The sequence below is a fragment of the Alligator mississippiensis genome, chromosome 7 (assembly GCF_030867095.1).
Source record: "Alligator mississippiensis isolate rAllMis1 chromosome 7, rAllMis1, whole genome shotgun sequence".
In the NCBI taxonomy this organism is placed as follows: Eukaryota; Metazoa; Chordata; order Crocodylia; family Alligatoridae; genus Alligator; species Alligator mississippiensis.
Window position 1 is genome coordinate 5,965,449 of NC_081830.1, and position 12,634 is coordinate 5,978,082.

Below are 12,634 nucleotides of genomic sequence, written 5' to 3' on the forward strand. Positions count from 1 at the left end.
GAATGCTGTGACCTGGGGCATGGCGAAGCTGCCAGAGTTGAACCTGGAGGCTTTGCAAGAAAGGTGGAGAGAGTCTGCACGCTTCTTCCTGGCCCCTCCACACTCCACCAGCTGCACCTGGGACCAGACACCTGGGAAAAGACATGTCCATGCTGATTTGAATCCAACCTGGAGAGGCTGCCAGATTAAGGCCACCTCTTGGAGTAACAGGTAGAAAATACCTTGTACAGCTGCTGCCATGAGAACAAAGCTGAGCCATGGGCCATCTTCCCTGGGGCTGGAGAGCAGAGAGCTCAGGGCACTCAACACAGGGGCTGTGTGCTCTCAAGCTGGGAGCTGCAGCATCAGGTGGGAATCCTCAGACTTTAATCAGCAATGGTTGGGGGAAAACTTCAATTAGTCATGTAACCACAAGTGAAATTAATTTACTTTCATTTACTTTACTGGGCTGGTGCAGCACGAGCACAACAAAGGCTGGACCAGAGCTGTAGCCAGTCAGAGCTGTAAGGACAAGGGAGGACCTGGCATGAGCAAGGGGAAAACCACAGACATCCCCTGAGAACAGGGATCAGCAGCAGCCACTGCACTGTACCCAGGGAGCAAAACACACACAAACAGGCACACATGCTTGTGCATGCACACTGATTTCCAGCTTCTCCTCATCCATCCCCCAACCCCAGACCCAAGATGGGGTGTCACGATAGGGTTCAGGGCTTGAGCTGCCAGCCTAACCAGGAGCAAGCAGAAGCCTGGGGCACCATGAAATGAAGCAGGACCAGGGTGGGGGGACCTCTCTTCCACTCCCAGCCCAGCCCTCTAAAGACCAGAGCTGGCAACAAGCAGGTAGCTGCAGGGGGGCAGGAGTGAGGGGAGCTGGTGCCCCCAGGGCAGACCAGGAGCGGGGAAAGGTGGGGCTCTGAGCAGGTCTCAGGGGTCGGTGAAGCCCAGAGGGGGCTGACTATCAGGGACAAACCTCAGCACTGGGGGCCTCAGCCCCAAGCCCCTCAGGCTCCCAGGCTCCCCTAGCTAGCACTGGCAGCTCAGGGAACATTGCTGGTGCCCAAATCCCTACAAAACTGCGTACCCATACCCTAACTCAGGTTACTGCCACCAGGGCACACAACATGACCTGCTGGGATCTGGCCTAATCCCTGCCAGGTGCCATCGTCTCCTGTCCACCGGGAAATGGGGATGTCTTATCCCAACTAAGGAGAAAAGGCCCAAATGGACCAAGGCTGAGGATCAAGGGCCCCTGAGATACTCGTGCCCTGTCATCAGGAGGGGGGAGAAGAGCAGGGAACTGAAGCCAGAGTCCTGCCCACAGCCTGGTTCAGCCATGGATCCAAGCACCGGCCCTTCCCCTCTGTCTGTGCTCATCCCACCCCCTTCTTCTGTGCAGAGACTCAGAGCCCTGTGCAGAGAGAGGAGGGCCCTGTGCTGAGCACTCCCAGCCCAGGGCTGCTCACACCCTCCTGGGACCTGCATGCAAATCCCTGGCCAGGGGCTCCTGCTTAAATACAGCTTCTGGGCTGTGAAGCCTCAGTCCATGCCCAGCCCCTTCTTGCCTTCTGGGAGTCCCCCTTGTTATAGGGCAACAGAAATGAGCTACTTATTTTTCTTCCTTTCTCTTGTCTCTTCTCTCCCATGTAGGTTGTGGGGAAGGGTGGTGGGAAGCCAGAGCACTGGGCTTCCTCCCTGGACCTTTTCTTCACCTATTTCCTCTTTTCTTTAGGTGTCCTCTCTGCTGTGCAGCTGGTTGAGTCTGGCCCAGGGGTGGTGAAGCCTGCAGAGACCCTCACCCTGACCTGCACTGTCACAGGCGACTCCATCACCACCAGGGGTTACGGTTGGAGCTGGATCCGGCAGCCTCCTGGGAAAGGGCTGGAGTGGATGGGGTACATAGCTGGAAGCAGTGATAGCACAGGCTACAACCCATCCCTCAAGAGCCGCATCACCATTTCCAAGGACAACTCCAAGAACCAGTTCTCCCTGCAGCTGCGCTCTCTGACAGCCGCAGACACCGCCACGTATTACTGTGCCAGAGGCAACAGCTACACAGTGACACAGAGCAGAGCAGGGGCCGTACAAAAAGGGGAAGCCTGTTCATCTTAATATAGCAAAATTACAACAGGCCAGACAAGGAAGCTTCCACCTGAAAATCTCACACACATGGAGGGAAACTCTCATAGGGTCATCCTTGGCCATCTGAGGGTTGTTACATTTGGGCTTATAACATTGGAGACAGCAAAGGCCTGAGAGCTTCGCTGGGCATTTGACAAGACAGAGGTTATCAAGCAGTACAAGTCTCAAGAAGGCTTCATCACAGAGCATTTGGGGCCTTGTCAGCATGGATGGGTATGGCAGTGGGGCTCCTCCTCACTGCCTGGCCCTGCCTGCCCAAAGGGCCACCAGCACAATACTCCTGAATTCAAAACACACGTCTTTCCTGCAATTGCATTCACCAAACATTTCCAAAATGCTGGAGAGGAAGTAACCAGGTTCTCCTCTCCCCCTCCAGTTTTTCCTAAACAGTGTGAGGGTTTGTGGACTATTCACTCTAATCTCTTGGCGTATATAAATCACAGTGGAGTATATTAAGTCTCAAAATACCAGATCATTCGTCATTTCTTTCTTTCACTGGTGACCCTGAGTCTTGCCTCCCATGTCTTTTTGTGGAAAAGAGTTTGTCTGGGTCGATGTAACCATTAAGCGGTGGAGTACTGGTCTGTCCTATTGAGCGTTTGACCGTTCTCACCAAAAAAAAAAAAAAAAAAAGAAGAAAAAAAGGTGTTTTATTTTGTAATAAACCAGAAAGGAAAACTCACCGGGTGTTCTTCGTGCTAAATTTCTTTTATTAGGTGTCTATCTAATTTTTTAACATTGATTCTTAGGTCTCAGCATTGCCTGAGTTGTGTGATCTGACAGAAGCCTGTTTCCCAAGCTACTGATTAATGCCTTCTCCAGTAGAGGTAAGTGTTATCTCCCATATAATCTTTTACCTTAGGTTTCTCCTTTACAATGATGCTTCAGCCTGACCCAATTTCCCAAACGAAGGATTTAAGAAAAGTTTTACTTGTCACTGTGCGACTCCGCCATCCCTCCTCCGCTGACTGTCGTTTTCTCAACGTCACGCTGACTCCAGGAGAGTATTCTTGTCGGTGATTATTTTTTCCGTTCCCTCGACTCGACGCGGTCTCCTGTCTTTTCCAGCCACCTGACAGTCGATTCTCCTCTGCCCCATCTTCCTAATCAGCTGCCTCTTTCTTTCCATGTCATGCCGCTCTCGTCCTCTTTGTCTGGTGATGCTCCAGGTGCATCCAGCAGCTGCTCCAGAAATGCAGTTTCCTCTTTTCTTTTCCCGGTTCTTTCTGGGTCTTGGGTAAAGTTGCTGCAAGTTCTCTATGTTCATGACAGTGTTCCTAACTCCCTTTGGCTCCCATAGCACTCATCTTCATGGCCACCAAACAAAGAGAAATGCTTACACCTCCTTGAATCCTCCTAGGCCATCACATCCTCAGCAACCACTCAGGACCTTCTTTCCTGCTTCTGTATTTCATCAGATATTTGAAACCCCACTCAGGAATACTTATCACAGTGATCCCAAAGGTTGTTATGGAACCAGGGTGGCCAAATACCTTTAGCATCTTGGAAGCTCATCTTTTTACTGAGCTGAATAGACTCTCTCAGGTGACAACCTCTGACAGAGGTTCTCAAGCAGTACAAGTCTCAAGAAGGCTTCATTCACAGAGCATTTGGGGCCTTGTCAGCATGGATGGGTATGGCAGTGGGGCTCCTCCTCACTGCCTGGCCCTGCCTGCCCAAACAGCCACCAGCACAATACTCCTGAATTAAAAAAAAAACAAATATGTCTTTCCTGCAATTGCATTCACCAGACATTTCCAAAATGCTGGAGAGGAAGTACCCAGGTTCTCCTCTACCACTCCAGTTTTTCGGGCACAGTGTGAGGGTTTGTAGAGTATTCACTGTAATCTCTTGGCGTATATAAATCACACTTGAGTATATTAAGTCTCAAATTACCAGATCATTCCTCATTTCTTTCTTTTACTGGTGACCCTGAGTCTTGCCTCCCATGACTGTTGTAAAAGAGTTTTTCTGGGTGTATTTAACCATTAAGCAATGGAGTACTGGTCTATCCTTGTGAGTTTTTGAGCATTCTCAAAAAAAAAAAAAGTTTTTTATCTTCTATTAAACCAGAAAATGAAAACCCACTGGGTGTTCTTTGTGCTAAACATCTTTTATTAGGTTTCTATCTAATTTTTCTAAATTGATTCTTAGGTCTCAGCATCGCCTGAGTTGGCTGAACTGACAGAAGCCTGTTTCCCAACCTACTGATTAAAGCCTTCTCCTGTAGAGGTAAGTGTTATGTCCCTTTTAATTTTGACCTTCCAAACAAACTCAAGCAGTGTAAACTCAAATGCGATTCTGTCTTTTCTTCTAAAATAGGAGCGTCCCAAAACAGGGCGACTTCCCATTTAAGTGCTTTAAACGCTGTTGGGTTTGTTGTATTTTATTTTGGGTTTCTCCTTTACAATGCTGCTTCAGGCTGAACCAATAGCCCAAACAAAGGATTTAAGAAAAGTTTTACTTGTCACTGTGCAACTCCGCCATCCTTCCTCCGCTAACTGTCGCTTTCTCAACGTCACGCTGACTCCAGGAGAGAATTCTTGTCGGTGATTATTTATTCTGTTTCCCTCTACTTGACGCGGTCTCCTGTCTTTTCCAGCCGCCTGACAGTCGATTCTTCTCTGCCCCATCTTCCTAATAAGCTGCTTCTTTGTTTCCATGTCATGCCTCTCTCCTCCTCTGTCTGGTGATGCTCCAGGTGCATCGAGCAGCTGCTCCAGAAATGCAGTTTCCTCTTTTCTTTTCCCATTTCTTTCCAGATTTCGGGTCATGCTGCTGCCACTTCTCTATGTTCATGACAGTGTTCCTAACTCCCTTTGGCTCCCATAGCACTCATCTTCATGGCCACCAAACAAAGAGAAACTCCTCTACCTCCTTGAATCATCCTAGGCCTAAGGCCATCACATCCTCAGCAGCCACTCAGGACCTTCCTTCCTGCTTCTGTATTTCATCAGATAATTCAAACCCCACTCAGGAATACTTGTCACAGCGATCCCAAAGGCTGTTATGGAACCGGGGTGGCCAAATACCTTTGGCATCTTGGAAGCTCATCTTTTACTGAGCTGAATAGACTCTCTCAGGTGACAACCTCTGCAGGGACCATCTTTACGTGGAAGCCTGCACAAGGACACCTCCCTGCACAGACACGGCTCTGTAGCTCTCTTCCAGCCTGGTGCCTCCCCGGGCTCCAGCTCCTTCTCACGCAGCAGGCCCTGGGCACCTGCAGGGCAGAGATTGCTCTGTGCCCAAACAGCCGCACCCTTGCACCCGGGCAGCCATGGGGAAGGGATCACAATGGTCACCAGGTAGGAAAGCAGGAGCAGCAGGCAGGGAGACATTGTAAGGGCCTGGACCCTGCTCTCTGCTCAGCACCAGCCAAGCCTGGCACCTGAGAGCAGGCCCAGGCTGCTCCTCCCATGGGTAAGGCCAGCTGCAAGGGGAGGGGCTCTTGCATCTCCAGGACCCCCATATCTCCATGGACAGGACCCTTCCAGAAACCACCCAAGACATGGCTTTCCCAGCAGCCTGGAGGCATTAGGCACAGCTGGCATTGCCCTGAGCTAGGACCCTTACGTCTCCATCCTCTGACCAAACCCTAAATACACACAGTCTGCCTCTGGCTCTCAGCGCCACTGTGACTCCCTGCACCCAGCAAGCCAAGCACTGACTCTCTGCTCCTCTGCACCCAACAGGGACAAGGCTGCCTCCTCCTGGCCTCAGACACGTCCACACCTAGAGGCACTACTCTGCCAGGGGTGGGGACAGAGTGGCAGAAATGCCACCGTCTGTGCCCCTCTCTAGAAATCTGTCTCTGCCAGCGTGAGAGGCTGGTGTTGAATCCCTCAGGGAGGGGGATCTTCCTCCCTACCTACACCAGAAAAGCCTGGTGCCTCGGATGTGGATTCTGTGGTCACCTGGGGGAGAGGGGGTGTGGGGGGAGGGAAAAGCCCCGCTCACCGGCCCAGGTAGCCAGTGATGGTTTTTAAATTGGTTGGCTAGTGGCCAGCACTGGCAGCTTCCATTGGACCGGGCTGCTGAGGTCAGAAAGGTTATTTAAAGGCCCGGTCCAGGAAGAAGGCAGCCATTAGCCATGCGGTCATCCAAGTGAATCTGAAACTGGGAGAGGAGCTTCACCATCTGAAACAGGCTCTCTCCTCATAACCACAAGCTCAAAGAGTGTCCTGCCTCCAGAGGAAACTCCAACCACCTCTGGACGATGCGTGTGAGTAAGCTACTCGAGATCCGACTATATATTTAGCTTACAGTAATTCAGATGCGTGATCAAAAGGCTACCTCAGCCTTGCTGGTTTGCTGTATGAGATTCCTCTGATATTCCTCTGATACTGCTCTACCTTTTACCCTGTTTCCGCTCTACCCCCTGTCATCAATGAAGTGCTCCTTTGTGACCGGTGTGGGAGACTTACTGAGGGGTGGGTCTAAATTATGCCGAGGAGGCGCCTTAGGTCTGCGGACTAAGGGAGACTTTCCTATTAAGCCCCTGACTTGGGGAAGTGCCTGTATTGGGTCTAGTACCAAGTGGACGATCAGGCCTGCATTTTCCAAGGCGTGCAGAGCCAGAATTGAGTCCAGAGCCTGGGATGGTGGCAGTGGGAACTCCAGGCTAGCGGGGGTGCTCCAGGGAAGGGGTCGGCCGGACAGGAGGCACCCCAGGGAGGCACTCGGAGCCTGGAAGGCTCTGCAGGACAGACGCCTCTCCTTTCAGTGACTGGCCTGTGCCCAGGCTCTCTCCCCCATCCTGAGGCCAGCTCATGGCCCTGTGTGACGACCCATGCACTATTTGGCTTGCTTTTTTATGGCAAATGTTGGAGGCCCAGGCCACCATGTGCAACACCAGGGCTTGATCAGCTCCTGGACCCATGGGAGGCTGTTCCCATATCACTAGCCTGCCCCTGTGCATGACTAGGGATTGCAGACCTGAGCCGCCTCGAATCGCACCCAGTATCTGGGCTCCATGCACCGATCCATGTACTGTTTCCTGGCCAGCTGCCAAGGAATGCACACCTGGACTGCATGTGCAGTCTGAGCCCCACGCCATCTGGTCCACGCACCATCTTCCTTTTTCTTCCCCCCGATGCATCTTCCATGTGCTGAGCACACGGCTCCTTTTATTGCTTTGGTGGCTCCATACCCAGTGTGTTGCCAGACCTGCAAAATGCAGCTACCATCAGGTGTGGGAGTCTCCTTGCCCTCCTCCCCCAATCCTGGAAGGGTGGGGTTGGCTCCACCCACCCTTACCTTACCTAATTGGTGGGTGGGGTCCATCAATCAAAATGGAGATTTCTGAGCCCAGGGCCTGCTGGGTTGAATCAGTAAGTCTGCCACACAGGTATTCAAAACCTGGAGCCCATGAACAGCTTCATCCTGATGCAACATCACTTGCTCTTTCAATTCCACCTGTGCAGCAAGATGAGGCCCAGCCTCCCCAAAACACCATGGGGCAAAACACATCATCCTCACTGACAGCTTCACTTCCCACAGCCATGACTGCCTTCAAACCACGGGCACAGCTCTGGGTACCATACGCCCACAAGGTGCTAACCTCTGCCTGCTGGAAGAGGGACTTGGAGAAAACTGCACCCCCAAGGGCACGTGCATTATGGAGAGGATGTTGGCATCATCTGGTCTGATCCCCTTACTCACCTGCTGAGCTCCAGCACAGGTTCAGCAGCTACTGCCTTCCAGCACAGTCTCTCTGCAATACTCCTACAGTTAACCTCTCCAGGAACTGTGGCGGGCCTGCACTGAGCCACCCACCTCACTGCACCCACCTACCTTCCAGGCTCCGAGTGTCTCCCTGCGGGTGCCTCAGGTGTAGCCAACCCCTTCCTGGAGTACTAGCCTGGGGTAGTGCTGCCACCACCCAGGGTCTGGCCTGATCCTGGCACTGTGCCCCCTGGGAAACACAGGCCTAGAGGCCCTCAAGGGCACTCGCCCCACTTCAAGAACGTCAGGGCTTCCTTCAGACTAAAGCACAAATCGCGGTCTCCCTTAGTTAGCCGAACCAAGGGGACCCCGAGGCATAATCTAGACCCACTCCCAGTATGTCTCCCACGCTAGGCACAAAGAAGAACTTTACTGGTTACAAGGAGCAGGTTTGGATAGGGTACAGAGTAGAGTGATATCAGAAAAATCCCATAGAGCAAACTGGCATGGCTGGGTAGCCTTTGATCACACATCTGTGTGGCTGCAAGCTATGTATCGAGTTAGACCTCAGTTAGCTTACTCACAAGTCTCATCCAGAGGCAGGTGGAGATTCCCTCTGGAGGAAGACAGTTCCTTGATCATGAGTTTCAAAACTGAGAGCAAGTTTTCTGATGGTCCAACTCTTCTCTCTCTCTGAGTTTTCATCATTGCTACTCGCCCCACCACACCACCCCTGATCCTGGGCAGTCCTTAACATGTATGGACCTTATGACATCATTTACCTGGTCCAATGGAGGCCAGCACCTGTTGGCTGCCAGGCAACCAATTTGAAATGCATCGCTTCTTGCCGGGCAGACTGGCAGGGTCTCTAGCCCCTCCCCCTCTACTCAGGGTGGAATTGCTTAGAGCAAATCGGGAGCCTAAGCCCCTCACCCAGGTATGTGATGCCAGTCATGCAGGCAGAGGGAGCATGTTTACCCCCCCTCAGGAATGTATCTAACTCGGGTTACTTAGAAGTGATGGGATGTCTGCCCTCTGCACGGCCCATATTAATGACATTGTAATAGAGTTTTGCAGGAGAGACAGAGGCGACCTTCTGCCACAGACACGACCACAGCACCCGGGATGATCTCTCTACAGCCCTGCACATGCCCCACTGGAACTGCACTGATGGGGACAGCACCAGCCACACCAAAGCAGCTGCCAGCTCCATGCAGGAGAATAAACCCCCCACAGGCCTTGGAGGGACACCCAGAGAGATCCCCCAGCCTCAGACCCAGGGGTGTCTGGCACCCAGGGGAGATTTCACTTCAGGTCTTCAACTCTGCAGCTCAGCCTGGATCCCAGGCCAGGGAGGGGAAATGCCTCTCACCTGGGCACCTTCCTCTGCACACTGCCTCCCCCCCAGCCTCTCCCACCTGCAGGGCAGAGGACTGCAGGGAGTGGCCAACCACCTACGGCTGCAGCCCTCCCTGGACTGAGCCTGCTGGAGCAGCAGAGCCTGATGACAGGTGACTGCAGCCCTGGGAGATAATTAGGTCCCATGTCAACCCTTTCAAGCCTGCTCCCCTCCCAGCTGTCTAGTCCCATTGAGACCATGGAAGGGGTGATACCGTCCTATCGATAAGAAAGTGGAAGTTGTCCCCGTTGTCTCTCAAGGGCCGTATCCCCCACTCTGCAGACACTCCCAGGGCCAGATCCCTGCAGCTGAGCTTCCAACAGCTGGGGGCGCCACCCCAACTCTGTGCAGCCCTGCAAGGACACAGCATCCCAAAGTTCAGCAGGGCCTGTCCTGAGGCAGGCATGTCCAGAGAGATTCAGATTCCCACCAGATCAGAGCTTCCTGCTGGGGTTCCCCGGGAGCACGAACACACAAAACCAGGGAGGCTCCTGCTCCCTCCCCTGGCCCTGGAGAGGCTCCGGTTGAGCCAGGCAGATTCCTCCACCAGGGGGCAGCACCTGCCCCACCCATATGCCACCCTTGGCATAGAGAGGCAGCCCCTCCCCCTCCCTCCAACCCCAGCACTCACAGACCCATCTCCTTCCCACCAGCAAGAGGCAGCTCCACACACCCCAAGTGTTTGCCAGGCCCCTAAACACCCCACCTGCCCCTTGTCTCATGAGGCTCATGGCCCCAACCTTAGCCAGCCCCTGGCCATTGCATAGACAGAGACACAGACACACCTGAGGCTTTCTGGCGTTCTGGCCCCACAACGCCCAAGTGGCCCAGCAAGATGCTGCCTTGCTCTCTAATGGGTCTCATGGCCAGACCTGTGCCCCTGTCAACAATGCCCCCACACCAGGCTCCTTCCTTCATCACCACACCAGCCTCCTCCCACTGAGGAGCAATCTCCACCTGTTTCCTTCCCTCGGGAGATGCTTCTTCCTGGGAACAGCAGTGGGGAAAATCCACCTCTTGCAAGGACCCACACCTCAGCCCAGAGCACCCCCCAGATCAGCCTCCCCTGCTCCAACCCTGCAGTGCCTGGGACCTCTGCTCATTTGTACATTGGTGCTCATGAGGCAGCAAGGCAAGGGAGGGCTCCTCAGCAGGAACCAGCCTCCGGGGCATGAGTCTGATGGAGCAGCTGGACCTGATGGGCAGGTAATGACTGCAACTGAGAGGTAATTAGGGCCTCATTAACCCTTTCCAGCCTACTGCTCTTCCAGCAGTCTGGTCTCCATCAGAGCATGGACAAGGTGTGTGTTTATGCACAGGAGGGTGGAAGTTGGCCCCTTGGCTCTCCAGGACCAGGTCCCACCTCTGCAGACACTCCACCCTAGGCCCCTGCTATTCACTGTAATAACTGCTCTACCCTAGGTGATTCCCAGGAGCAGGAAGCCCCATCCTGGATCTGTATGCTCCAAGCTCCATCTCCCACTCCAACATGGCCTCCTCATCAGCTTGTGCTGCCCCACACCGACCCCACCTGCTGCCTTTGCATCTCCTGCAAAAGCAGGAGCTCCTTGGGGCAGGGCCCTGATGTCTGCTCTGGGCCGGTGCAGCACGAGCACAACAAACGCGGGACCAGAGCTGTAGCCAGTCAGAGCTGTAAGGACAAGGAAGGACCTGGCATGAGCAAGGGAAATCCACACACATCCCCTGAGAGCAGGGATCAGCAGCAGCCACTGCCCTGCACCCAGGGAACAAAATGCACACAAACAGGCACACATGCATGTGTATGCACACTGATTTGCAGTTTCCCCTGATCCATCCCCCATCTCCAGACCCAAGATGGGGTGTCACAATGGGGTCCAGGCCCTGAGCTGCCAGCCTAACCCTGAGCAAGCAGGAGCGTGAGGCACCATGACATGAAGCAGGACCAGGGTGCGGGGACCTCTCCTCCACTCCCAGCCCAGCCCTCTGAAGACCCGAGCTGGCATAAAGCAGGTAGCTGCAGGGGGGCAGGAGTGAGGGGAGCTGGTGCCCCCAGGGCAGAACACGAGCGGGGCAAGGTGGGGCTCTGAGCAGGTCTCAGGGGTCGGTGAAGCCCAGAGGGGGCTGACTATCAGGGACAAACCTCATGACTAGGGGCCTCAGCCCCAAGCCCCTCAGGCACCCAGGCTCCCCCAGCTAGCACTGGCACCTCAGGGAACATTGCTGGTGCCCAAATCCCTACAAAACTGAGTACCCATACCCTAACTCAGGTTACTGACACACGGGCACACAACATGACCTGCTTGGACATGGCCTCATCCCTGCTAGGTGCCATCGTCTCCTGTCCAACAGGCAAATGGGGATGTCTTATCCCAACTAAGGAGAGAAGGCCCAAATGGACCAAGGCTGAGGATCAAGGGCACCTGAGATACTCGTGCCCTGTCATCAGGAGGGTGGAGAAGAGCAGGGAACTGAAGCCAGAGTCCTGCCCACAGCCTGGTTCAGCCATGGATCCAAGCACCGGCCCTTCCCCTCTGTCTGTGCTCATCCCACCCCCTTCTTCTGTGCAGAGACTCAGAGCCCTGTGCAGAGAGAGGAGGGCCCTGTGCTGAGCACTCCCAGCCCAGGGCTGCTCACACCCTCCTGGGACCTGCATGCAAATCCCTGGCCAGGGGCTCCTGCTTAAATACAGCTTCTGGGCCGTGAAGCCTCAGTCCATGCCTGGCCCCTTCTTGCCTTCTGGGAGTCCCCCTTGTTACAGGGCAACAGAAATGAGCTCCTTATTTCTCTTCCTCTCTCTTCTCTCTTCTATCCCATGTAGGTTGTGGGGAAGGGTGGTGGGAAGCCAGAGCACTGGGCTTCCTCCCTGGACCTGCTTCTTCACCTACTTTCTCTTTTCTTTAGGTGTTGTCTCTGCTGTGCAGCTGGTTGAGTCTGGCCCAGGGGTGGTGAAGCCTGCAGAGACCCTCACCCTGACCTGCACTGTCACAGGTTCCTCCATCAGTGGTGGTTACGGTTGGAGCTGGATCCGGCAGCCTCCTGGGAAAGGGCTGGAGTGGATGGTGAACATATATGGATACAGTGATACCACAAACTACAACCCATCCCTCAAGAGTCGCATCACCATTTCCAAGGACACCTCCAAGAACCAGTTCTCCCTGCAGCTGCGCTCTCTGACAGCCGCAGACACCGCCACGTATTACTGTGCCAGAGACACAGTGACACAGAGCAGAGCAGGGGCTGCATAAAAAGGGGAAGCCTGTTCTTCTTAATGTAGCAAAATTACAACTGCCCAGACAAGGAATTTTCCACCTGAAAACCTCACACACATGGAGGGAAATTCTCATAGGATCATCCTTGGCCATCTGAGGGTTGTTATAATTGGACTTATAACATTGCAGACAGCAAAGGCCTGAGAGCTTCGCTGGGCATTTGACAAAACATAGG

The 12,634-nt window shown here is 53.8% G+C and overlaps 1 gene segment (V, D, J or C); it reads left to right on the forward strand.

Moving 5' to 3' along the window:
* The first annotated feature begins 1,566 nt into the window (after positions 1–1,566).
* On the forward strand, positions 1,567–12,634 carry LOC132251336 (immunoglobulin heavy variable 4-59-like). The segment is given in 3 exon segments: positions 1,567–1,646; positions 1,733–2,058; positions 12,112–12,634. Coding segments are annotated over 3 exon segments (696 nt in total).